At 40.4% G+C, this 27,536-nt stretch overlaps 1 protein-coding gene across 1 annotated transcript; it reads right to left on the bottom strand.

The window, feature by feature from the left end:
- Positions 1–653: 653 nt before the first annotated feature.
- LOC123390031 (cationic amino acid transporter 3-like) lies at positions 654–26,768 on the bottom strand. Its single transcript, XM_045073255.1, has 2 exons — positions 26,643–26,768; positions 654–3,773 (listed from the first exon to the last, which is right to left on the bottom strand). The coding sequence occupies exon 2, from the start codon at positions 3,498–3,500 to the stop codon at positions 1,635–1,637; it is 1,866 nt and encodes a 621-aa protein (XP_044929190.1). The 5' UTR covers positions 3,501–3,773; positions 26,643–26,768; the 3' UTR covers positions 654–1,634.
- Positions 26,769–27,536: the final 768 nt, after the last annotated feature.

Below are 27,536 nucleotides of genomic sequence, written 5' to 3' on the forward strand. Positions count from 1 at the left end.
AATTCTCTTTATTTAAATCACCTACTCCCCTAACCATCTCCCTTTGGCAACAATGAGTTTGTTCCCTTTATTTAGGGGTCTACAGTGTTGTGGTTTTTGTTTATTTATTTATTTTGGTATTGCATTTGTCTCTCTTTTTTCTTTTTCTATTTTGATTTTTTTGTTTGTTTCTTTAATTCTCCACAAGACAGAAAACATGGCATTTGTTTTTCTCAGACTGACATATTTAAATTAGAATTATACCTACAAGTTCATCCATGTTGTTACAAATGGTAAGATTCCATTCTTCCTTATGGCTGAGTAATAGTCCATTGGATGTCCTTATAGACCACATTCTCTTTATCCATCTTCTACTGATGCCCACTTCTGTTCCTTCCATATCCTGCCTATTGTAAATAATGCTGCGATAAACATAGAGGTGCATATATCTTTTCAAATTCATGAAACAAAACCACTTTTGTACAAAAAGGAAACCATCAATAACAAAAAAGGCAACCTACAGAATAGGAGAAGATATTTGCAAATAATATATCAATAAGGGGTTAATACTCAAAATAAAAACAGAAATTCTACAAGCCAATACCAAAAAAACAGAAACAAAAACAAAATGATTTAAAAATGGGCAGAGGACCTGAATAGATATTCTTCCAAAAAAGACATACAGATGGTCAAAAGGCACATGAAAAGATGCTTAGTGTTACTCATCATCAGGGAAATACAAATGATTACTATATGTTGGCTAACTAAAAATTTAAATATATTAAACTCCTTTAAGTAATGCAATCAGATGTCACTTCATACCTGTCATGAAGGCTAAAAGGAAAAAGACAAGAAAAACAAGTGTTGCCAAAGATATGGAGAAAAATTAATCTTCATGCACTGTTGGTGGGAATGTCAATTGGTGTAGGCCTTATGGAAAACAGTGTGGAAAATCCTCAAAAAGATTAAAATAGCACTACCATATGATCCAGTAATTCTGCTACTGGATATTTTCTTAAGTAATCTCTACATTCAATGTGGGGCTCAAACTCACCAGCCTGAGAGCAAGAATCATGGTCTACTGACTCTGCAACAAGTCATCTCCTTCATTAGTGAATGTTTAACTAAGGAAGAGAAAAACATTTTTTTAAAGATTTTATTTACTTATTTGAGAGAGAGAGAGAAAGATCACAAGTAGGCAGAGAGGCAGGCAGACAGAAAGGGGGAGCAGGCTCCCTGCTGAGCAGAGAGCCCAATGTGGGGCTTGATCCCAGGACCCTGAGACCATGGCCCAAGCTGGAGGCAGTGGCTCAACTCACTGAATCACCCAGGCACCCCAAAAGAAAAACATTTTATCAAGGTCTTCTAATATGAATTCTGTAAAAGTCAGTAAGCAGCTACAGACACAAGTGAAGAGTACAAAGTAAAAAAGGGGAGGGTGGAGGAGCAAAGACACATCCTTCATTGTACCATAAATATGAAGCTCCATTAGTGTTCCCACACCAATATTTCATAGGAGCCCATATTTCCATGTGCTCAGGAGTACTCCCCATTACTGTATAGGGGATCAGATAGCATTCACGTGTGATGATGTCAAGCCAAATACGTACTGGTACTGCTGAGTTCAAGGTCTAGACTTGGGTCCATAAGCAGGGTTAAGCTACCAGGCTTTGCTGGATCCCTGAGCAGAAGTAGAGAGCAAACCCAATCAGCATCCAGACACCAAATTTCAGCCAGGTGCCAGCTGACATCTGCATCATAAGGCAAACATTCACAAAGATGCTCAGGAGTGGGAGGAGAGGCAGAGCAGGGACCTTAAAGGGAAGGGGAGAGGAGCTCTGTGGCTGTCTCCAGATGACCCCAGTGATCCCAGTGATGAGCACCAGGAGCAGCACAACCACTGTGATCGGCCCTGGGTCTCCAGAAAGCAGACCTGGCCAGTGGGTCAGCACCAGGCAGAGGAGAGTCATCAGCAGAACCAGCAGTGAGGAGCAAACATAGACAACCCGGCCAGAGAGTGGAGTGGGGGTGGGGCTGTTTGGAAAAAATGGTCCCTGTAAAGTCAGCTTCCCTACTGCAGGTGTGGTCTCCTCCTGCGCCTGTGTTTGATTTCCCCCATCCTTCTCCTGCATCTGCACTTCATTTCCCCCATTCTCCTCCTGCACCTGTGCTTCATTTCCCTCATCCTCCTCCTGTAGCTCTTCTTCATTTTCCTCCTTCCTCCTTTCAGGCTGATACCTGATGATGAGAACACAAAAAGCTACCAAGGAGTAAGATATCAGGGTGCCAACTGACCTCAGGTCCAGAAGATCAGTGAGTCCATAGAAGAATACCATGATTGCTGTGATAATGCCAAGCACCAGAGTGAACAAGATATGGCCATATGTGCCAAAAGCGAACCTGGCAAGGACTGGGAACAGGAGACCATCCTCTGCCATCATGTATATCACCCAGCGTATGGGGTACGAAAAGCCCCAGTTGGTGCTGACAAAAATACTAGATAAAATTGCAAAAGTGACAACATAGTAGGCAGGGACCCACCCAACATGGAGAAATGCCTCAGGCAAGGTGCTCCCAGGTTGAAGCTGGTAGTAAGGAACCATGAGTGTAAGTGCTGCGGAGACACCAAAATACACAAAAAAGCTGATGAGCAGTGAAATCACAATGCCCATGGGGATGGAATGCTGAGGATTGTGGGATTCTTTGACTCTGGTAACAATAACGCTGAAACCTATGAATGTATAGAAACAGGTAGCTGATCCACGGAGAATCCCCTGGAAGCCAAAAGGCACGAATCCTCCAGAGCCCAGAGGGCCCAAGTGAGAGGTGCCATTGAGTCCAGCCTGTATGTAGTCCTCTTCTGTGAGCTTCCAGTTGTGCAGGTCCCCCTTAATGAAGCCAGAGATGATGACAAAGCTGAGAACCAAAAGCTTCACCAATGTAAGCACTTCAAAAACTCTGAGAACACCACGCCAACTGATAAGCAGCAGTTCTATGGTGAAAAACAGAAAGATGACAGAAACGTAGTGTAGATTGTCTGCAATTACTTGGGGAACATACTGTGAGATGATCTCATGCTGGGTCTCAGAGATCCGGTTTTCAAAGATGATGTTAAAAGTTAAGATCCAGGCCTGGATCATAACAAATGCATCAACAGCAAAGGAGAGGATGAGGTTCCAGCCAGTAATGAAAGCCCAGAGTTCACCCACAGTGACGTAGCTGTAGAGATATGCAGAGCCAGAATGGGGGACCCGGGCACTAAACTCCGCATAGCACAGCCCAGCCAACAGTGATGTTAGACCTGCCACCAAAAAGCAGATCACAATGGATGGTCCTGCTTGGTTACTGACCACCTCATTAGCCAGGAAGTACATACCAACACCCACTGTGCGGCCCACACCCAGGGCCACTAAATCCAGAGTGCTCAGTTTTATGCCAGTTTCAAACTCAAACACTTCTTTCTCCAGTGGACGTCTGCATACCAGCTTTTGACCAAACTTGCTAAGTGCCTGACGCAGCATTCTAGCTGGAATTGAAGAAGATTCTAGGATCAGAGAGTTGTACCAAGCCCAGGGAGTCAAGGGTGCTGGATCTTGTTAAGGGAGACAGAGTTAAGCCAAGTTGGGTGTGCAGTGCCAGGGTCATTTGTTCAGGCTTCAGAGCTGCTGCTTCATATTTCTTCTTCGTTCTTCTTCTTTTTTAATTTAATTGGTTATTTTTTATCTTTATATCATTTTATTTTCTTTTTTCAATGTTCCAAGATTCTTCTGGTACGTGCTATCCTTCCAGAATGCCTATGGAAACAATAAATATTTACTGAACAATGGTGTTCAACTAATCAACTGAGAATCAGAGGCTGCATGTAAGTTGTTGCAGCCCAAGTATCACAGAAACTGACACCAAAAGAGACCATAGAGAAGTTAATCCTGCTTCCCCTCCAGAAAAAGTACCAAATAGCTCCAAACATTCTGTTTCTGTTTTTGTTTTTTAATTTTTTTTTCAGTGGGCTCCATGCCCAGCATCTCCCTCACTGGATCAACATGAGAATTCCATAAGAAAATACAAACTAATACACGCTGCTGGTGGCAGTGTCACCGAGGCACCATGTGAAGCACAAACTTAGTGAAATTCAGAATACATACGCAATTGGACACTGTAGTGGTTGAATGGGTGAATGTATCTGAAACAAACATAAAACGTGAACTGGAACAGCATTTGTTAAATAACTGAAAAAAGGGCCTCTAGTGAAGAGGGGAAATGCAAATAGAGATAAGGATGAAACAGGATAATAAAATTATTGAAAATGGGTTAACTGGGCATAATAAAAAAATAAAATAAAAATTAAGAAAAAGAAAAGAGGCCTGAGAGGAAGTGATGGTGCAAACATGCCATGACTGAGGGAGGGACTGACTCCATTCTGTGCACTGCAGGTTCAACACAAGACTGCAGGAGACAATGTTGTTATAGCACCTGGTACAGAACCTGGTAAATGACAGGCATTCAGTTGATTGAAATTGAAAATGGAAATGGAATCCTGTAATTGCCAGGATATGGAGAATACAAAGAATACCTGCTAGAAAGAGGGTGAAGAACAGGAAAGATGGGGCACGCCTGCTACTAGATCCCACTGAATCCAATTCCTCTCTCTTCCAGCCCCTTCGGCTGTCTTTGGATGCTCTTGTAGTTGGCAATAAGGATGTTTCTGCCATGTTTTCCTCTCTGGGAACCATCTTCAGCCACCTACCACTCAACAAAGACACCACAGTGGTTTTCAAGATTTGTGAATCACATACCCCTCTGAGTTGGATCACTTAAAAAAAAAAAATGTCATACACTCGTCTGAAGTGCATCCATGGACACCGAACAGGACTCCTAGAGGAGGACCATCAGCATGGCAGGATAAGAGTGGGGTAATGCTTGATAGTTTATATTTCTTTCAACTGCGCTGTGCAGGGTTGTCTTTGTGCTCCTTCCACTTTTTCTGAAGACGAGGGAATGTTGGCCTACAGACAAAGTATCAAGATTCCAGAGAAACAGCCCAAAGGACAAAACATCTGGGAATTAAATAATCATTTTTTAATGACTCCAACAGGTGCAGACAGAACAAATGAACAACCAACTATACAGAAGGAAAAGGATACCCATGTTTGGAAAGCCTGAGAGAGCCTACCACAAATCCAGTTTCTAACACCATAGAGAAACATCATCTTCAAATGCCATGTTCAGATATCCCCATTCTCATGCAATAATCTACAGTTATTCCAATGGTTTATATCCAGGCTCTCTGACCCAGCTGCCAGAGCCCCACCCTAATTCTGCCCCTACCTTCAGATACATCACTTCCTTCCTGACTCAGCTCCTCACAACCTGACTTACCCTTCCTGGGATGAGCCAGTGTCCAGGGTAAGTGATCTGCCCTGCCAGGGATGCCCTACTCACTCCTTTCAGCCCAGTCTTGACCCTGCAGCCTCTCTTAGTCCTATTCTACAACCTTTCCTGCATCTAGGAAACCTTTCCTAAGCCACCCTGACTGATCCCATCTCCAGCCTTCCTCCCCTTTCCACTAGCAGTTACTGCCCATCCTAATGGCCAGCTGAAGCTAATTTTCCCTATCTGTCAACTGGTGACCTGAGCGTGTTCCTTACATTCCTTTATAGTCTAAGAGCTTCCAGAGGGCAAGGCCAAGATCTATATACCCCCTCCTTCTGGATTCCACACTCCCATCTCAAACTTTCTCTACACAGGACAAGTATCTGCTCATAATTGTAACAAGCAAACAAAAGAGGCATTTAGAACAGAGAAAATGAATATATAAATATGTATTAAATAACTACTATAACTTGAGATTCTTTGAAGAAGTGTTGTTGTTTTGTTTTGTTTTGTTTTGTTTTGTTTTTGGAAAGAGAGGAAAGGACAAAGAGGTATAAATAGGAAACTAGAACATGCCCCATCATGTATTTCAGGAGTGTAATGAGGACATTTCTTAATGAGGGACCTGGTTCTATGAATCTCAGTTTCATAGGAAATAGTCTTTCGCAAAACAGGTGCTTGCTCAAGGGAGGGTCTTAAAGAAACACGGACAGGGGCCACAGAACATGAAGCAGTTAGTATGGATTCCATAATGACCCTGGTTCTCCTTACCTCCTACCTCCTCCTTGTGTTTCTCTCAGTCTCTGAGCTCCTTCCAACTGCAAAATCAAAGTTCCATCCCATGTTTCCTGGAAGAACTCCTGTCAAGTCCAACAATCCACTCCCTGAAGAGCAGGCTGTCTTGCTTTCCCAGCCAGCCCCACCCACTCTCCTTAGTCTTGAAGGTCATTATGTTCCCTCCTCTGTCTCTAAGAATGGTGCTGAGCTCACTCTGGATCTTTCCTTTTCAAAACATTTTTCCAAGGCAGTAACTGCCACTGGTTTCTATGGTAGGGAGTTAATACTCCAGCCAACCAGGATGTTGGCCTGGGGCCTCTACTGAATAGCTTCAAAGATAGTATGGGTATCAATTGCTTTGAAAGAAGTTTGATGAAGACTTGAGAGGAAGGCTAATGATGCCATTAAATAAGTGTTTTCAAGTTCTCAAAGTTTCAGAGACATGGACTATAAATGCACCATCTCCAGAGATTACATTAAGATTACATTAGTCCTCTATATCCAAGCACAACTCTTTCTTACTCCCAAAGTGTATAAATACTCTCATCCTCCTTAAAATTTCAACACAAGGAGCTCCAGAGCCATCCAAACTGGTGGCTCCAAAACAAGCAAGGATGAAGTCTTTTGGATAGCTAGAATTTCCAGAATTTCTGAAGTCCTAACTCAAGCAGCCTGATTCTGGTATGGGACAATCAGGAATACAAGAATAGAGGTTTTGCATTCAGGGCAAGAGTTTGAAATAATCCTAAGTGTGATGCATGTGTAACCAGTACTTCCTTCATGGAAACAGTTCAGGAAAACATAGGAAACGGTACACAGTATGAAGGCCACCTTGGAAACTATGCCTGAGTCTCATATTCAAGGGAAAAAAAGAGTTTTCAAAATCAAAATATATATGTAATTTTCCCATTTTCTCTTTTTGTTTGTGCCTTCTCTAGAAGAGTGTCTCCAAACATTGTCTGTCATTTATTAATTCAACAAATAAACTGCTCCCTATTTATTTAGTACTATGGATAAAGTAAGGGAAACAAAACCTCCTCTACTCATGTTGCTTATATTTTTGCAGTAGGGAGCAAAAAAAACCACATTAGCAACAGGTTTATATATTGTGTTATTAGATTGGTAATCAGTGCTACAGAGAAAAGGAAAGCAAGCAGATTTTAGGATGTGCTCACAGTGGGTGTTGTGACTTTAAAATGGGTGGTCCAAGACAGACTCCCCTTCACATTGTTGCACAACTCTCACCACCAGTCATCTCCAGAATTTGTTCATCTTCTGCAGCTGAAACTCTGTACTATTGAGCAGTAGCTCCCCATTCTTCCCTCTCCACAGCCCCTTTCAACCACCATTCTATTTTGAGTCCCTATGAATTTAACTAATCAAGGTACTCATGTAAGTAGAACCATACACTATCATCTTTTTGTGACAGGCTTATTTCACTGCGCATAATGTCTTCAAGGTTCATCCATGTTGTAGTAGATATCAAAATATCCTTCCTCTTTAAGGCAGAATAATATTCTATGGTGTGTATATCTCACATCCAGGTTATCTGTTTATCCACTGATGGGCATGCTGGTTATTTTAACTATTGGCTGTTATGAATGATGCTGTTATGAATATGGTATACAAATATCTTTTTGAGTCTCTGTTTTCAATTCCTTGGGATATGTACCCAGAATTGGGATTGCTTATCATGTGGTAATTAAATATGTAAGTTTTTGATAAGTGAAGTTACTGTTTTTCAACAGTGGCTGCCCATTGTACATTCCCACCATCAATGCACAAGCATCCCACTTTCTTCACTTCCTCGCCAGCACTCATTATCCTCCCTGTTCTTAGTAACAGCCATCCTAATGGGAGTGAAGTGGCACTTGGCTGGTTTTGAGAAATAACAAGGAGTCCTGGGGGGCCAGGACACAGTGAGTAATGGGAAAGGAGTAGGGGGTGAAGTCAGAGAGAAAGCAGGAACCTGATCCTTCACAGTGGGTCTGAAATCATTGTGAGGATTTTGCCTGTTACTCTGGGTGTGATGGAAGCCCTAGGGAAATAGAGAATTTCACCTGTTGTGTACCAATTTTCATATTCATTTCATAAGACAATAACCAATTGCCTTAACTGAAGCTGCTCATAGTCTAGATTATCTCCAAGCAGGACTCCATCACTTGAAAATCAAACAAAAATCATTTTAGTGTCATTCACTACTTTAGGTATTTCCCACCAGTACTGTGGATAATCAAGAACTGATATGAAGATACACAGTGCTTTTTTCTGTAACTTGGTGAAATTAAGGACTGCAAAGACACAGAGAGGTAAACTTTCATAAAGGGGACAGAAACCATGTCAATCAGGCACTCACAAGGGCAGAATTAAATAGATGAATCCAGTCCCAAGCCCCAGATACCTCAGGAAGGACTGGCAGCAATGTCAGAAATACTCAGAGCTAGATAGAAATAGATCCTCAAAGGGAAGCCTGAAAACATGTTTCTATGAAGCAAAAAATACCTCTCATAAGCTCACCTCTATGGGCAATAGGGATGAAAGCTGCTACATCCAAATAAGAAATCCAAGGAGTTATACAGTTTCTCAACTATAAATAATCTGGCATGAATGTTTCCTAACCACCAAATATAAATATTAGAAAATATACACTTATGTGTGTGGAGGGGGATGGTGGGAGATGGAGGGTAGAGGAGAGAATCATGGGGCTGTCCCTCCTGGGAAAGAAGGAGAGATAAAAATGAATTTTCCATTATGGCATTTTAGGATTCCTTGGTAGTTAGGGGAGGGAAGAATAGTAAAATCTGGAAACCAAAATAACTAATTTCTCTCAGCAAGGCAACAGGCTATGGACTTCTATTTTCTTTTTGCCATTTCTTTCCAGCTGAGGACCAACTTATTGATCCTCCACTCTCAGTGTGTATGACCACCACCCACCCTAGGGCAAAGAGACTCCACAGTTTGCCTCACATCATACTTCTCTTCTTACTTCCCTTTTCTGTGGGCTCTTAATAGAGGTCTTGGGTTACCTCCAACCTTCAAAGAGTTATTATACAAATGGGACTGCAATATAGGAGATGGCTGCTCATTCTCCTGTCCTCAAGTAGAACAATAATAGACCTAAGTAGCAGTGAAAGTGTAATTTCATTCATCATTTATTCATTCATTCAATAAATAACAAGCACTTTCTAAATGCCAGTCCTAGTGCTTGATCCTACATATACAATGGAGAGGAGAAAGATGTGTTCCCTGCCTACATGGTACTAATTATATTTAGCAATGTTCTTATATAATATTCCTGCCCAAAATGTGTAACCAGAACCTAATGATAAAATCGATAAGTCTAGTTTTATTCCTAGGTATCTTGTGATTTTTGAATATCAGGACTCTGAAAACTATAGAAAACTTACAAAAGAAATTGAGGAGGACACAAAGAAATGGACAAACAGTCCATGCTTGTGGACTGGAAGAAAAAACATTGTTAAAATATCTATATCACCCAAAGAAATCTACATATTGGATGCAATCCCTACCAAAATACCACCAGCATTTTTCACAGAACTAGAACAAAGAATCCCAAAGTCTGAATGGAACCACAAAAGACCCCAAAGAGCCAAAGTAGTCTTGAAAAAGAAAAGCAGAGCTGGAGGCATCACAATTCTGGACTTCAAGCTATATTAGAAAGCCATAGTCACCAAGAAAGTTTGGTACTGGCACAAAACCTGACACCTAGATCAGTGGGACAGAATAGAAAACCCAGAAATGGACCCACAACTCTATGGCCAACTAATCTTCAACAAAGCTGGAAAGAATATCCAAAGGAAAGAAGATAGTCTCTTCAACAAATTGTGTTAGGGATACTGGACAGCAACATGCAGAAGAATGAAACTGGATCACTTTACTATCCTATACACAAAAATAAAGTGAAAATGGATGAAAGACCTAAATGTGAGACAGAAAACCATCAAAATCCTAGAGAAGAACACAGCAAGTAACCTCTTTGACCTCAGGCATAGTGATTTCTTACAGACACATCTCCAGATTCAAAGGGAAAAAAAGCAAAACTGAATTACTGGGGCTTCATCAAGATAAAAAAAAAAAAAACTTTTCACAGCAAAGGAAACAATTGACAAAACTAATAGACAACCTACAGAATGGGAGAAGATATTTGCAAAGGTCATATCTGATAAAGGGCTAGTATCCAAAATATATAAAGAACTTATCAAACTCAACATCCCCAAAATAAATAATCCAATCAAGAAATGGGCAGAAGACATGAACAGACATTTTTCCAAAGGAGACATCCAGATGGCTAGCAGACATATGCAAAGATACTCAGTATCACTCATCCTCAGAGAAATACAAGTAGAACCCATGATGAGATACCACCTTACACATGCCAGAATATTTAAAATTAACAACACAGAAAAGAACAGGTGTTGGTGAGGATGTAGAGAAAGGGAACCCTCTTACACTGCTGGTGGGAATGCAAACTTGTGTGGCCACTCTGGAGAACAATATGGAGGTTCCTAAAAAGTTAAAAATAGAACTACCTTTTGATCCTGAAATTGTACTATTAGGTATTTACCCAACGGATACAAAAATACTGATTCAAAGGGGATCATTACCTGTACCCTGATGTTTATAGCAGCATTATTAACAATAACCAAATTATGGAAAGAGCCCAAATTTCCATCAACTGATTAATAAAAAAGAAGATGGATATATGACAGAATGATGAATATATTTGATACTATTTGTTCTTCCTCCATCCTCTGCACATCATTCTTTTATCATAATCACATCATGAGTCATGTGATGGATCATATCATTCATTCGTGATCATCATTCATTCATATATATAATCATCAACTGATGAATGAATAAAGGAGCTGGAGGTTTATATGTGTGTTTGTGTGTGTGTGTGTGTGTATACACACACAATGGAACATTATTTCAAAACCAAAAAGAATGAAATCATGCCATTTTCAATGATGTGGAGGTAACTAGAGCTTGCTATTCTAAGTGAAATTAAGTTACTAGCAGAAAGAAATAGACCATATGGTTTCAATCATATGTGCGATTTAACAAACAATACAGATGTACATAGGGGAAGGGAAGGAAAAATAAAGTAAGACAAAAACAGAGAGAGAAGCAAACCACAAGAGACTCTTAATTACAGAGAGAAAACAGGGCTACTGGAGGAAGGTGGGTGAGGGTTGGCTAAATGGATAATGGGTTTAAGGAGAGGTCTTGATGAGCACTGGGTATTAGATGTAAGGGATGAATCACTAAATTCTACACCTGAATCCAATTTTACCATATGTCATAATTGACTAGAATCTAAATAAAAACTTGAAATTTAAAAAATACCAATCTATAAACAGTTTTCCACAGAAAGTTGCTTTTCTATAAAACAACTGACCTGTGCAGTTCAAAACTGTCAATGTCAGGAATGGCAAGCTGAGAATGAAGAGACATGACAATGAGATGCAATGCAATCTCCTGGATTGCTCCTGATCAGGGAGAAACATCTTACTATAAAAATTGAAAAATTAGTAAAATTTGCATATGGACCATATTTCTCTCTCTCTCTCTCTCTCTCTCTCTCTCTCTCTCTCACACACACACACACACACACACACATTGAAGAAAGCAAGCAAATGTGCCAAAATATTAACAGCTGCTCAATCCCATTGAAAGATAAAGGAGTATTGATGTTATTCTTCTTGCAATGTTCTATAGGTTTGATATTTGTCAAACTTAAAATAGAAAGAAAATGACAATGTCCCAGTAGTAAATGTTATGGTTTCTCCTTTCCTAAATGTCCATTATAAACAAGTTTCCCATCACTTTTGATTGGAACCAGATCCCACCCAGAATGATCAAGCCCCAAATCAGGAATATTTGGCTCTCTTGGTTCCCTTTGTCAGCAAGCAAAAATTCCTGGCAAGAAACTACAATCATGGTTCATGTTAGTATAGTTACAATATTTCTATCCTTGGGGCGCTTGGGTGGCTCAGTCAGTTAACTGTCTGCCTTTGGCTCAGGTCACCATTTCAGGTTCCTGGGACCCAGCCCTGGGTCTGGCTCCCTGCTCAGTGGGGAATCTTCTTCTCCCTCTCCCACTGCCCCAATCATGCTCTTGTTCACTCTCTCTCAAATAAAATCTTTTATCTGTCAAAATTCTAGAGGAGAACATAGGCACTAACCTCTTCAACATCAGCCACAGCAACGTCTTTCAAGAAATCTCTCCAAAGGCAAAGGAAACAAAAGCGAAATAAACTTTGGGGACGTCATCAAGATCAAACAAAGGAAAACAGTCAGCAAAACAAAGAGGCAACTCAGGGAATGGTAGAAGATATTTGCAAATGACACTACAGACAAAGGCTGATATACAAGATCTATAAAGAACTCCTCAAACTCAACACTCAAAAAACAGATAATTGTGTCAAAAAATGGGCAGAAAACATGAACAGACACTTTTCCAAAGAGGATGAACAAATGGCTAAGAGACACATGAAAAAATGTTCAACATCATAGGCCATCAGGGAGATTCAGATCAAAACCACATTGAGATACCACCTTACACCAGTTTGAGGGGCCAAAATTAACAAGTCAAGAAACAGCAAGTGTTGGAGAGGATGTGGAGAAAGGGGAACCCTCTTACAGTGTTGGTGGAAATGCAAGTTAGTGCAGCCACTTTGGAAAACAGTGTGGAGATTCCTTAAGAAATTAAAAATAGAGCTTCCCTATGACCCTGCAACTGCACTACTAAGTATTTATCCCAAAGATACAGATGTAGTGAAAAGAAGGGCCATCTGTACCCCAATGTTCATAGTAGCAATGTCCACAATTGCCAAACTGTGGAAAGAGCCAAGACGCCCTTCAACAGATGAGTGGATAAAGAAGATATTGTTCATATATATAATGGAATATTGTGCTTCCATCAGAAAAGATGATAACTCAACTTTTGTATCAATGTGGACAGGAATGAGGAGATTATGGTGAGTGAAATAAGTCAAGCAGAGAGAGTCAATTATCATATGGTTTCACTTACCTGTGGACCATAAGGAATAACATGGAGGACATTGGGAGGAGAGGAGAAGGAGGTTGGAGGAAATTGGAGGGGGAGATGAACCATAAGATCCTCTCAATTGAGGCAAAAGAAGCAGTTGACAAAGTACAGCATCCTTTCTTAATTAAAACTCTTCATGGTGTAGGGATAGAAGGAACATACCTCAATATCATAAAAACCATCTATGAAAAACCCAGAGTGAATATCACTCTCAATGGGGAAAAATTGAGAATTTCCCCCCCAAGGTCAGGAGCACAGTAGGGATGTCCACTATCAACACTACTGTTCAACACAGTACTAGAATTCCTAGCCTCAGAAATCAGACAACAAAAAGAAATAAAAGGCATTCTAATTGACAAAGAAGAAGTCGAACTCTGAATCTGAGCATACAACATAGTACACTATGTGTAAAATCCAAAATACTCCACCTCCAAATTGCTAGAACTCATACAAGAATTCAGTAAAGTGGCAGGATACAAAATCAATGCACAGAAATCAGTAACATTCTTATACATGAACAAGGAGACAGGAAAAAGAGAAATTAAGGAGTTCATGTCTTTCTCCCCATGATTCTTTAGTCTTGCAAAGTTAATTAATTTTTTAAATTTTGTTTTCCTTATCCTAAATTTTTAAACTTCCTCTTTCCTCTTTTAACGTTTTTTAACTAGTTTATCTTAACAACACCTTTCATTAAAAAATCTTTTTTGACCCTTCCTTATTATAGTCATATTTTATCCTTCATTGCATCTAAATTTATTTTTTGTATACACATAGAGTTTTCTCTTCTAAAAAAAAATGAGATACAACTTCTTCTAATAGATCAAAATATGCCCTAAATCTAGCACAGGGCTTTGTTCTAGTCTCCAGCCTGAGCAAATTCTCTCCACTTCTTTTTTTTGTTTGTTTTGTTTTCCCAACCAACATATCAACTCCTTTTTTAGAAATTTAAAAAAAAAATTCATCTTTATATTCATATTCCATCCCTTCATTGTGTTTACCCTTATTTTGTGTGTGTGTGTGTGTGTGTGTGTGTGTGTGTATTCCATTCTTTAAAATTTGGGGAGGTAGTCTCTTCTAAGAGACCAAAATACTCCCAAAATTAAATGGATGACTCTGTTCTATTCACCAGTCTAATACATATATTTTCTTTTTTTCCTTTTTCTTTACTTTTTTTCTTTTTTAAATTTTTTTTTTTTTTTGCTAAACTTCTTTTTACCCCCTTTCTACCCCAATTTGGGGTCTCTTCTGATTTTGTTAAAGCACATTTTCCTGGGGTCTTTGCCACCCTCTAGTATTTATTCACTCCTTCATATATTCTTATCTGGATAAAATGACAAGGCAGAAAACCTCACCACATTAAAAAAAAAAAAAACAAGAGGCAGTACCAAAGGCGAGGGACCTAATCAATATGGACATTGGTAATACATCAGATTTAGAGTTCAGAATGACGATTCTCAAGGTGTTAGCTGGACTCGAAAAAGGCATGGAAGATATTAGAGAAACACTGTCTCGAGAAATAAAAGCCCTTTCTGGAGAAATAAAAGAACAAAAATCTAACCAAGTTGAAATAAAAAAGCTATTAATAGGTGCAATAAAAAATGGAGGCAGGGGTCTCTGGGTGGCTCAGTGCATTAAAGCCTCTTCCTTTGGCGCAGGTCATGATCCCAGAGTCCTAGGATCAAGTCCTGTATCAGGCTCTTTGCTCAGCAGGGAGCCTGCTTCCCTCCCCTCTCTCTGCCTGTCTTTCTGCCTGTTTGTAATCTCTGTCTGTCAAGTAAATAAATAAAATCTTTATTTTTAAAAAAATGGAGGCTTTTACTGCTAGAATTAGTGAGGCAGAAGAGAGAATTATTGATATAGAAGACCAAATGATAGAAAATAAAGAAGCTGAGAAAAAGAGAGACAAACAACTACTGGATTGTGAGGGGAGAATTTGAGAGATAAGTGATACCATAAGATGAAACAACAGTAGAATAATTGGAATCCCAGAAGAAAGAGAAGGGAACAGAAGGTATATTGGAGAGAATTATTGTAAAGAATTTCCCTAATATGGCAAAGGGAACAAGCATCAAAAATTTTAAGACAAAGACTATAATGAGAGTTGAGGAAAAACACTATATCATACTCAAAGGGTCTGCTAACAAGAAGAGCTAACAATTTTAAATATCTATGCCCTTAACATAGGAGCAGCCAATTATATAACCAATTAATAACAGAAATCAAAGAAACACATTGACAATAATATGATAATAGTAGGGGACTTTAACACTCCCCTCACTGAAATGGATAGATTATCAAAGCAAAAGATCAGCAAGGAAATGAAGACCGTAAATGACACACTGGATCAGATGGATGTCACAGATTCAGAACATTCCATCCCAAAGCAACAGAATACACATTCTTCTCTAGTGCACATGGAACATTCCCCAGAATAGATCACATCCTGGGTCATAAATCAGGTCTCAACTGGTATCAAAAGATTGGGATCATTCCCTGCATATTTTCAGACCACAGTGCTCTGAAGCTAGAACTCAATCACAAGAGGAAATTTGGAAAGAACCCAAATTCATGGAGACTAAACAACATCCTTCTAAAGAATGAATGGGTCAACCAGGAAATTAAAGAAGAATTGAAAATTTTCATGGAAACAAATAAAAATGAAAACACAATGGTTCAAAATCTGTGGGACACAGCAGAGGCAGCCCTGAGAAAAATATACAGCAATACAAGCCTTTCTCAGGAAACAAGAAAGGCCTCAAATACACAACCTAACCCTCACCTAAAGGAGCTGGAAAAAGAACAATGAAGAAAGCCTAAACTCAGCAGGAGAAGAAAACTCATAAAGATTAGAGAAGCAATCAATGAAATAGAGACCAAAAAAAAAAAAAAAAAAAAAAAAAAGACCAAAACAAAACAATAGAACAAATCAATGAATCTAGGAGTTGGTTCTTTGAAAGAATTAATAAGATTTATAACTCCCTGGCCAGACTTATCAAAAAGAAAAGAGAAAGGACCGAAATTAATAAAATCATGAATGAAAGAGGAGAGATCACAACCAACACCAAAGAAATACAAACAATTATAAGAATATATTATGAGCAACTATATGCCAGCAAATTTAGCAATCTGGAAAAAATGGTTGCATTCCTAGAGACATAAAAACTACCACAACTGAACCAGGAAGAAATAGAAAACCTGAACAGACCCATAACCAGTATGGAGATTGAAACAGTCATCAAAAATCTCCAAACAAAAGCCCAGGGCCAGACGGCTTCCCAGGGGAATTCTACCAGATATTTAAAGAAGAACTAATTCCTATTCTCCTGAAACTCTTCCAAAAAATAGAAATGGAAGGAAAACTTCCAAAAGCGTTTCATGAGGCCAGCATTGCCTTGATCCCGAAACCAGACAAAGATCCCATCAAAAAAGAGAATTACAGATCAATACCCTTGATGAACAAAGATGTGAAAATTCTCACCAAAATACTACCCAATAGGCTTGAACAGTATATTAAAAGGACTATTCACCACGAACAAGTGGGATTTATTCCTGGGCTGCAAGTTTGGTTCATCATCCGCAAATCAGTCAATGTGATGCAAAACATTGATAAAGAAAAAACAGAACCATATGATACTCTCAATAGATGCTGAAAAATCATTTGACAAAGTACAGCATCCTTTTTTGATCAAAAGTCCTCAAAGCATAGGGAAAGAGGGCACATACCTCAATATCATCAAGGTCATCTATGAAAAACCCACCGTGAATACCATTCTCAATGGAGAAAAATTAAGAGCTTTTCCGCTAAGGTCAGGAACTCAGCAGGGATGTCCATTATCACCACTGCTATTCAACATAGTCCTAGAAGTCCTAGCCTTAGCAATCAGAAAACAAAAAGAAATTAAGTCATCCAAATCAGCAAAGAAGTCATACTATCACTCTTTGCAGATGATACAATACTATTTGTGAAAAACCCAAAAGGCTCCACTCCAAATCTGCTAGTATTTGTACAGGAATTCAGTAAAGTGTCAGGATACAAACTCAATGCAGAAATCAGTTACATTTCTTTACACCAACAACAAAACAGAAGAAAGAGAAATTATGGAGTCCATCCCATTTACAATTGCACCCAAAACCATAAGATACTTGGAATAAACCTAACCAAAAAGAGGCAAAGAATCTATACTCAGAAAACTATAAAGTACTCATGAAAGAAATTGAGGAAGACACAAAGAAATGGAAAAATGTTCCATGCTCATGGATTGGAAGAACAAATATCATGAAAATGTATATGCTACCTAAAGCAATATATACATTTAATGCAATCCCTGCCAAAATCCCGTCCATTTTTTTCAAAGAAATGGAACAAAGAATCCTAAAATTTATATGGAACCAGAAAAGACCTCAAATAGCCAAAGGAACACTGAAAAAGAAAGCCAAAGTTGGTGGCATCACAATTCCAGACTTCAAGCCCTATTTCAAAGCTGTCATCATCAAGACAGTATGGTACTGGCACAAAAACAGACACACAGATCAATGGAACAGAATAGAAAACCCAGAAATATACCCTCCACTCTATGGTCAACTAATCTTCAACAAAGCAGGAAAGAATGTCCGATGGAAAAAAGACAATCTCTTCAACAAATGGTGTTGGGAAAATTGGACAGCCACATGCAGAAGAATGAAACTGGATCATTGCCTTACACCAAACACAAAAATAGACTCAAAATGGATGAAGGACCTCAATGTGAAAAAAGAATCCATCCAAATCCTGGAGGACAACAGAGGCAGCAAACCCTTTGACCTCAGCCGCCAAAACTTCTTCCTAGGAACTTCGCCAAACGCAAGGGAAGCTAGGGCAAAAATAAACTATTGGGACTTCATCAAGATCAAAAGCTTTTGCACAGCAAAGGAAACACTTAACAAAACCAAACGACAACTGACAGAATGAAAGAAGATATTTACAAATGACATATCAGATAAAGGGCTAGTATCCAAAATCTATAAAGAACTTATTAAACTCAACACCCAAAGAACAAATAATCCAATCAAGAAATGGGCAGAGGACATGAACAGACATTTCTGCAAAGAAGACATCCCGATGGCCAACAGACACACGAAGAAGTGCTCCACATCACTCAACATCAGGAAAATACAAATCAAAACCACAATGAGATACTACCTCACACCAGTCAGAATGGCTAAAATTCACAAGTCAGGAAAAGACAGATGCTGGTGAGGATGCAGAGAAAGAACCCTCCTATACTTTTGGTGGGAAAGCAAACTGGTGCAACCACTCTGAAAAACAGCATGGAGATTCCTCAAAAAGTTTAAAATAGAGTTACCCTATGACCCAGCAATCGCACTACTGGGTATTTATCCTAATGATACAAACGTAGTGATCTGAAGGGGCTTGTGCACCCGAATGTTTATAGCAGTAATGTCCACAATAGCCAAACTATGTAAAGAACCGGGATATCCATTAACATATGAATGGATGAAGAAGAAGTGGTATATATATACAATGGAATACTATGCAGCCATCAAAAAAATGAAATCTTGCCATTTGTGATGGCATGGATGGAACTAGAGGGTATTTTAGTGAAATAAGTCAATCAGAGAAAGATAATTATCATATGATCTTCCTGAGACAAGGGAGTTGAGAGGCAACATGGGGGGTATGGGGAGTAGGAAAGGAATAAAGGAAACAAGATGGGATCTGGAGGGAGACAAACCATAAGAGACTCTTAATCTCAAAAGACAAACTGAGGGTTTCCAGGGTTAGGGGTAGGGGAAGGGTGGTTGGGCTATGGATATTGGGGAAGGTATGTGCTATGGTGAGTGCTATGATGTGTGTAAACCTGGTGATTCACAGACCTGTACCCCTGAGGCTAATGATACATTATATGTTAATAAAAATAATTTTTAAAAAAAGACCCTGAATAGCAAAAGCAATGTTGAAAAAGAAAACCAAACCTGATAACATCACAATCTTGGACTTCAAGCTGTTACAAAGCTATAATCATCAAGACAGTATGGTACCACCAGAAAAACAGACATATAGATCAATGATAGAAAATGGAGAACTCAGAAATGGACGCTTGATTCTATGGTCAGCTCATCTTTGACAAAGCAGGAAAGAACATCCAGTGGAAAACAGACAGACTTTTCAACAAATGTTGCTGGAAAATTGGACAACCACATGCAGAAGAATGAACTGGGCCAATTCCTTAGGCCATACCCAAAAAACAGACTCAAAAATAGATGAAAGCCCTAAATGTGAGATAGGAATCTATCAAAAAACTCTAGGAGAACACAGGCAGCAACCTTTGTGCCCTCGGCTTCTGCAACTTCTTGCTAGACCTTTCTCCAAATGCAAGGTAAACAAAGGCAAAAATGAACTACTGAGACCTCATCAAGATAAAAATGTTTGTATGGCAAAGGAAAGAGTTGACAAAACAAAGACAACTGACAGAATGGGAAGAGATATTTGCAAATGACATAACAGGTAAAGGACTAGTATTCAAAATCTATAAAGAACTTATCAAACTCAACACCCAAAGGACAAATAATCCAACCAAAAAATGGTCAGAAGACATAAACAACATTTCCCCAAAGAAGACATAAAAACAGGCAACAGACACATGAAAAAATACTCAACATCACTCATCATCAGAGAAGTAGAAATCAAAATCACAATGAGATACCACCTCACACCAGTCAGAATGGCTAAAATGAACAAGTCAGGAACCAAAAGATATTGGTGAGGATGTGGAGAAAGGAGAACCCTCCTACACTGTTGGTGGGAATGCAAGATGGAGCAGCCATTCTAGAAAACAGTCTGGAGGTTCCTCAAAAAGTTGAAAATAGAACTAGCTTATGACCCAGCAATTGCACTACTAGGCATTTACCCCAAAGATACAAATACAGTGGTCCAAAGGGACATCTGTACCCAAATGTTCATAGCAGCAATGTCCATAATAGCTGAAAAATGGAAAGAACTTAGATGTCCATTAATAGATGAGTGGATAAAGAAGATGTGGTATATGTACACACACACACACACACACACACAGGAATATTGAGCAGGCATTAAAAAATGAAACCTTGCCATTTACCATGACACAGATGGAACTAGAGGTTATTATACTAAGCGAAATAAGAGAATCAGAGAAAGCCAATTATCATATGGTCTCACTTATATGTGGAATTTAAAAAAACAGCAGAAGACCCTATGGGAAGAAAGGAAGAAATGAAACAAGAAAAATCCAGAGAGGGACACAAACCATACGAGACTCTTAATTATAGGAAACAAACTAAGGGTTGCTGGAGAGGAGGGGGATTGAGTGATGGGGAAATTGGGTGATGGATATTAAGGAGAACATGTAATGTAATAACCATGGGGTGTTATATAAGACTGATGAATCACATGCCTGTACCTCTGAAAACACTAATACATTATATGTTAATTAATTGAAACTAAATAAAAAATGTTTAAAAATATTTATTGATCACTCATAGAAATAATTGTAAGGAACAATGGACATTAGGCATCATTATACTTCCTTGTCTATTTTTGGATCACATCACCGTATTTTTAAAGTTATTAACAAATAGGAACTTGACAAGGTATAATGGCCATTGTGAACATGCTATTATTATGGGAAGATCTACAGATAAGATAAAGGATTGCCTTTCCATTTTAGCTTCAAATAAAGAAAATTCTAAATACGTCCAAAAACAAGGGGATTGACAAAACAGTCTTTAAAGACTTCATTCCAAGAAATTACATAAAAGTTTTTAATAAATCCAAGGAATTCTGTTGAAATTATTGGTTTCAGATATCCAGAGATCACCAACCTAGCTGTCAATTCAATTCAGCTGATATGAAGTCACATAGACATTTACGACCTTGTTCATACTTCCTCTAACTAGTAGGTTCCTATGGTTTGCAAATACTGCATATCCAGGGCCAGCCACTTGATATACTACTTGGTCCACCCTCCTGGTCCATAAAACTGCTAACTCTAACAACAACATGCTCTCACCTCTCAGTCAGATTCACCAGTAGCCATCAGAGAGTGCTCCCCTACCTTGAAATACAATAAAGCCCTATCACATTCTTCCTGACTTTGACAGTGCCCCACACAACTAAAGTGGGAGTACCTCTACCGACCTTCTGGAAAATGACACACACAGTCTCAAGTATTAAAGACACACACAGACACATACTCACACAAAACCACTCCAAAACCAGCAGTTTCGAGCTCTTGATCAATTCCAAATATCAAAGACTGTATTTCTAAGTCTTTTCACTTTTTCACCACTTTTCTTGCGGCTCCTGCTTGAACAGGACAAATCTTTTCCCACCCATGCACATCTTGCTGGCATGAACATCGGCCCTCACACAGACTCCCTCTCTCCCTAAAAACACTCAATCCAAACCCTGTTCAATATGACCCTACTTCCAGAAATGGCTTGGTCACACCTACAGATAGGACTGGATCTCTCCAGTATGTTCCACTTGCCCCTGCTCTCCCCTCACTAATGTCCAGTGGCAGAACTCAGGGCCTAGAACTCAGCTGGGAGATATCCAGGTTAGAGACAAGGGTAAGAATAGCAGGTAGTAAGTGGAGCCCAAGAGCAGTTCTACCTGATGATGGTTCCAGCTTGCCTTTCCTTCCCCAGCTGAAGCCTGGGGTACAAAGAGTTAACTGGCCACAGCCAAGGAAGTACCCACGGGGTTTACAGATCAGTTTGGCAAGTTAGAGTCTGACACAAGAACTGAAATTCAGGTCTCTTTCACCACAAGAAAGTGAAAATACAAGGGAAGTAACCCAAGGCAGCCTAGACAAAGTACACCAGTGTCACACTCTTGATGTGTGACAACTGAACAGACAGACAATGCAGAGTTTTATTCCTTCCACTGCTTTATTTTATTTGCAAAAGAAACTACCTAATGCTTTGACATCGGAAAACATGACATGGTTCTCCACTGTAATAACTGCAAGTAAGGCTCGTCTGCAGAAGGGAGAGTGGGACAATAGTGAAAGGATTGAATGGGTGTAGAATAGGATTCCACTTGTTTCAGGAGGACAGGGAAGTATCCTTGTAGCGTAAACTCCCAGATAAAAGGTGTTACTGTATTTGCTACCATTTGCCCGCACTGTCTGTAATAACTACATCATCTGAACAGAGAAATTGGATGGTCTTTCAAGTAGAAACCACACAAGTTTCTAAGTGACAAAGACGGGATTCAATCTGTTCAAATTCAGATTTCAACTAAGTGTAAATGAATACAAAGGAAAATTCAGGAACTACAGATATTCTCTGTGCAAAAGCAGTGTTTCTCTTCCCCAATTTATCAACACCATCAACATTACCCCCAAATCATCACATACTCAGTTACACACAGTGCAAGATGGTGGTGGCATATACAGAGTTCTCCTCTCTGGGAACTTACAATTTAGGGCTTCATGACTACCTCCCCACCTGTCCAAATAAGTAAAAGACACATAAACTGTGAAACAGGGAAGATATTCTTAGGTAAGAAATGAACAGTCAAGGCAAGGACATGTCAAGATCCCACATGGCTTACTGGCTGATGAAAGGTAAGAGTACTAAGGATCACATTTTCCAGGGTTGGCAAGACTAGTAAAAATCTGTGCACTGTGGGTCAGCCTGAGAAGTCTGCATGGAAGAGGCAGGAATTACTCCATCAAGACATTATGAATAACTCTTTTCTCAGAAAGCATCAGTTCAAGCAGTATCTTCAGCTTGGCCATGCTCCAATAACTAGAGCCTCTTTAAGCCTTCCTTCCATGCCCAACACCAAAAACACAAAACAAACTCCACCACACCTCAAGCCAGCAAATCCAGTTTGCCAGCTAGTCGGATCCAGTTAAATATTTGCTACAGATACTAATACAGATCACAATTCTAAGATATAATATTAATAATAATGGCAGTAATAATAATTCTCAGTCCAGGTCTGTGCAGAAAAGGAAGAGAGAAACCATTGCAGTAATAATAAATGCCTAACTTTCATCTTAGGGAAAGAGAAGTAAAGGTCAGATAACTTTCCAGAAAGCTTGAAAAAAAGCTGACGTAACCAAATTCAGCTCATGCTAAAGAAAATAAATATCCCAACTTATTTCCCAGGAGTCTTCTAAAAGCAACCTCACCAAACAGATCACTTAGCAGGTATCCTCCCACCTAGGACCTTACTTTGAACTATATTCTGTTTGCATATTACCTGGAAGAATCCTTTGTCTCCCTTTCTAAAGTAAAAACTCCTCAGACTAGAACCTGTTTCATGTTTTCTCCATGAGTCTGAAACCCAAATTCTGCAAGTAATACTTACTAGGTACAACCAAAACTTGAACGTGAAAGCATGGCAGCCCCCAAACTGTCTGCCCATTAGACCAAGAGGAAACACAGCCACCTCCTCCAACTCACCTACCTACCTTACCACCCCTATGACTACCCCTCTCAAATCGCATGCCAGTCTGGCAGAAGCTGAATGCCAAGTCACTAAAAACTCATCCTGGTGGAGACCAACATGCTCCACACCAACTGTATGTAAACCAAATCCATCCTCCCCAATGTAGACCAAAATCAATGTAGATGTAGACCCAAACATTTTACTCCCCTCCTACAAAATCATATGAAGGCCCTGCTGCCAGCACCAGTAGGCTAGTATCATTGCACCGTTGTGTGAGAAAGCAATCAGACAGCCAGAGGTTCTCTAGAGACTGTATAGACTTCATATTACCCAGTATCATTCTGGGATGATTGTGAACAGGTGCCTTTTCTTAATCCCTCTGGGATAATGTTCGAAAAGACATAGTGAAATGCAATTCATGATTTGACACATTGATAGGATTAGTTTCAGTCAGAATGTAGTTCTGGAAAATTCTTCACATTTCCATCACACCAAAACAAAAAATCATCTTGAAATTAGAAAAGCCTGAGCTTCTGCTTCTAGAGGTCTTCAGAAACTAGATGGGCTACCAGAAGAACCAGAATGAGATTTTCCAAACAGGAAACAGAAAGAGCTGGGAAAGCCAGGAAGGGCGTTCAGTTAAGGGTTTAGAAAGTGATGAATACACAGATGTCAACAGCGATGATCACTTTCATTTCTAGTTCCCTCTATGATTCTCTACTCCATTTCCTCAATCCTGAATCATGCCATCACAGAGCACCTAATATAAAAGTCCTCAGGAGAATGCAGTAGAACATAATCCACCTGCCCATCCATCTCATTTTCCAGACTACAGCTATAATGTAGGGGAGCACTGCTCCACAGTCGCTTTTTTCCAAGAAGCTTTACTAAACAACTTTGTTTTTCACCCAAATCCTTCCTTTCCTTGTAAGCACAGAATCCAGAAATCCACCCAGTGGTCCCATCCGTCACCATACTCTGTGTCTGCTGTTAGACTAGCAGTTGTGAGTGGTCAGAGCCCATGGCTCCTGCTTCCATGAACCTCCTCCCAGTACACACTCTCAATAATACACTGCACACAATGTGGCTTAGGAAAGGGCAACGATCTTTCTGGATATCTTCTTTCATGTCTTTAAGTGTGTCCTTCTGTCCTCCTGTGAAAGTACTCGGCTCTTTGTAGCTCTCCATCCTGTCTCACCAGGTTCTGTTCCACTTGGTTCTGAAACAGACCTCAGTGGCTGCTCCACACCAGCATCTCCCTTGGAAAGTTTGTTGCTTTGTTTTGTTGCAGGAAAGATACCAGATGATCTCAGTCATATGAAAGTTGTGTTCATCTCAAAGTCCTGAGCTCTTCTCCAAATACAGATCCATACGACTTCTCCACCAAGACCCACCTGCCTCACCCCGGCTCAGGCAACATAATCTACAACAAATAGCCTCTGACACCACTTTTTATGGGACACTGTGAATCCCTCTTCCTAGTTCTCTCCCATTCCCACTCTGCTTTGTGATTTCTGTGATAATCAAGGGGAAAAAAGAACAAGGATAAACCAAATGAATATCATCCAAAAATTCCATTTTTAAATTTGGAATATACTTGGTGTAGAAATTGGCCTTTCCACATGTTTTGCTTCAACTAAGGTTAAACTGAATCTGCCTTCTGGAAGCACATAACACATATCAATTGATAATGGAGAAAAGCAGCCCAAGAGCTGCTAGAGGGCGAGAGAAGGACAACCTAAAAATCAGCGTTGGCCACGTGTAATAAAAAACACAGGTGTCCCGCATGGATGTGCAGTGTTGTCTGGGCTTCTGGGGTCGGGGTCCTGCCCATAGTGTACATGACAGTCTGGAGGCAGGGACGGGTGGAGAACCATTTAAGGTCCAAGCACCTTCAAAATAAAAAGGGCTGCAAATGTGTTTTGTGATAACAGCAAACCACCTCTTGGTGACTCAGAATTTTATTGACTACAAGGCAGCCACACCCCAGGGGACCTTGGTAATCTTTCCTCCTACAGCCGGATCTAGTGGGGATTCATTAATCCCCACCACAACTTTTTAAAATTAGGTTAAAAAATGCAGGGAGATATTTTCAACAGCTATAAAAACAGATATTTAGCTCCTTGAGACTAGAGGGGAAAAAAACCCTCAAATCCTCTCTGACGATGAGTGACCATCTTTTTTTCTTTTTTTTAAAGATTTTTATTTATTTATTTGACAGACAGATCACAAGTAGGCAGAGAGGCAGGCAGAGAGAGAGGAGGAAGCAGGCTCCCCGCTGAGAAGAGAGCCCGGTGCGGGGCTCGATCCCAGGACCCTGGGATCATGATCTGAGCCGAAGACAGAGGTTTTAACCCACTGAGCCACCCAGGTGCCCCGATGAGTGACCATCTTATCACTCTTGACCTGCTATTCTGCCAAGTGCATACCAATGTCCTCCCTAAGATGGTAAGACACAGAGACTTTCAGAATCTCCAGTGAGAAACGAGGTAAAACATGAAGGAGGCAGCAAAGACCAATGAAAAAAATCTTCATTCATTCCACGAACATGTCTAAGCATACTATGTGCTGGGCCCTGTGGGAAAGACAAAGATGAAGAAAAGAAGCTCTGCACCAGGTGAGCAAGGGAAGGCCACGCAGGAGGGCAGGGCATAGAGGTGGGAAGGACGCTGGAGGAGAAGCACCAAGAAATAACCTCCCCTAACTCATATTTTGCTCATCAGAGCTGAGAACCTTTCGGGGCTGGAGGAGAATGTGTAGGCTTCCGAATCCTTCTGACCCAAACAAACCTACCTGCCGTTCCCAAATGCTCATGGTCCTGGTCTAACAACCCCCAAACCAAACGCTAGCTCTGGTGCCATGAAATAACCTCTGCTCAACCCCACAGGGCTTCTATAGCCAGTGGCATTCCTAGCCCAGCCATCTTCCTCCCTGGAGGAAGTTTTCCTCCAGCTTTTCTCAGTTTTCCTGCCAACTCTATAAATAGGAGAAATCACTTACCCATGGGCTTTCTCTGCCTCAGAGGAGAAACAGGAAGAAAATGCAAACCAAAGCCAGGCGCAGGGAAGGAGCTTGGCCAAGAAGAGTCAGGACTTGGAGGAGAGCTCAAAGGGTGCGTTCAGGGAGTTGAGGCCCTGGGGAGGCAAGGTCCTCATGGAGGAGGGGCCTCAGGAGTGTGAGCACTAACAAGGCTGGGCCTTGGAGTTGGGTCCAAAGTGCAGAAGGGGCCAGGGAAGGATGTGAAAGTAGGAAGGAGGTGGTATAGCTGGAATCCTGGAGCAAGGATAAAGGTTTGCAACGGAAGACCCGTGGGGCCCTGCGTGGATGAGGTGGTGGACTGAGGCTTAAATGGGGCTTTGTTGCGTGACCTTTTTTAGCTGTGATTTTAGAAGTGAAAAACTTTCCAAGGTCCTAGGTGTGGAGGAGGTCTAGCTGGCAAGTGACCAGTGTGGGGAACCTGGTGGAGCCCAGCCTGTGGTGTTTGGAAGCCAGTTCCAGACCCAGTGAAAGAGCCCACTCAGCCATCCTGTAATGAAGCACAGAAGCACCTCCCCCCATCCAGCTGCCTCTCCCAGCATCTCCTACAGGTTCCTCTACCACCACCACCCATCCTGGCCCCTCAGCCACCTTTCCAATCACACCAGGAATAAAACTAAAAGGGACTTGTCTTTAAGCTTCACCACGACGGATTTCCTGAGACAGTCTCTCAGCGTTCACAGCATATTCTGACTGAATGAGCATCGAGCCTTGTGCTGGAGGAAGTAAAGACGTGGTCCCTGCCTGCAGAGCTTCCTGCTCTAGACAATCATAATGAAGGGATCCCAAGACCCTGGGCACTGTGACCAAAGGAAGGTGTTTCCTCCTTCCCAGAATGTTAATCTTCAAACAGCAGCA

Source organism: Mustela putorius, unplaced genomic scaffold, assembly GCF_011764305.1.
Source record: "Mustela putorius furo isolate JIRA1106 unplaced genomic scaffold, ASM1176430v1.1 tig00537227_pilon_pilon_pilon, whole genome shotgun sequence".
NCBI classification, from domain to species: Eukaryota; Metazoa; Chordata; class Mammalia; order Carnivora; family Mustelidae; genus Mustela; species Mustela putorius.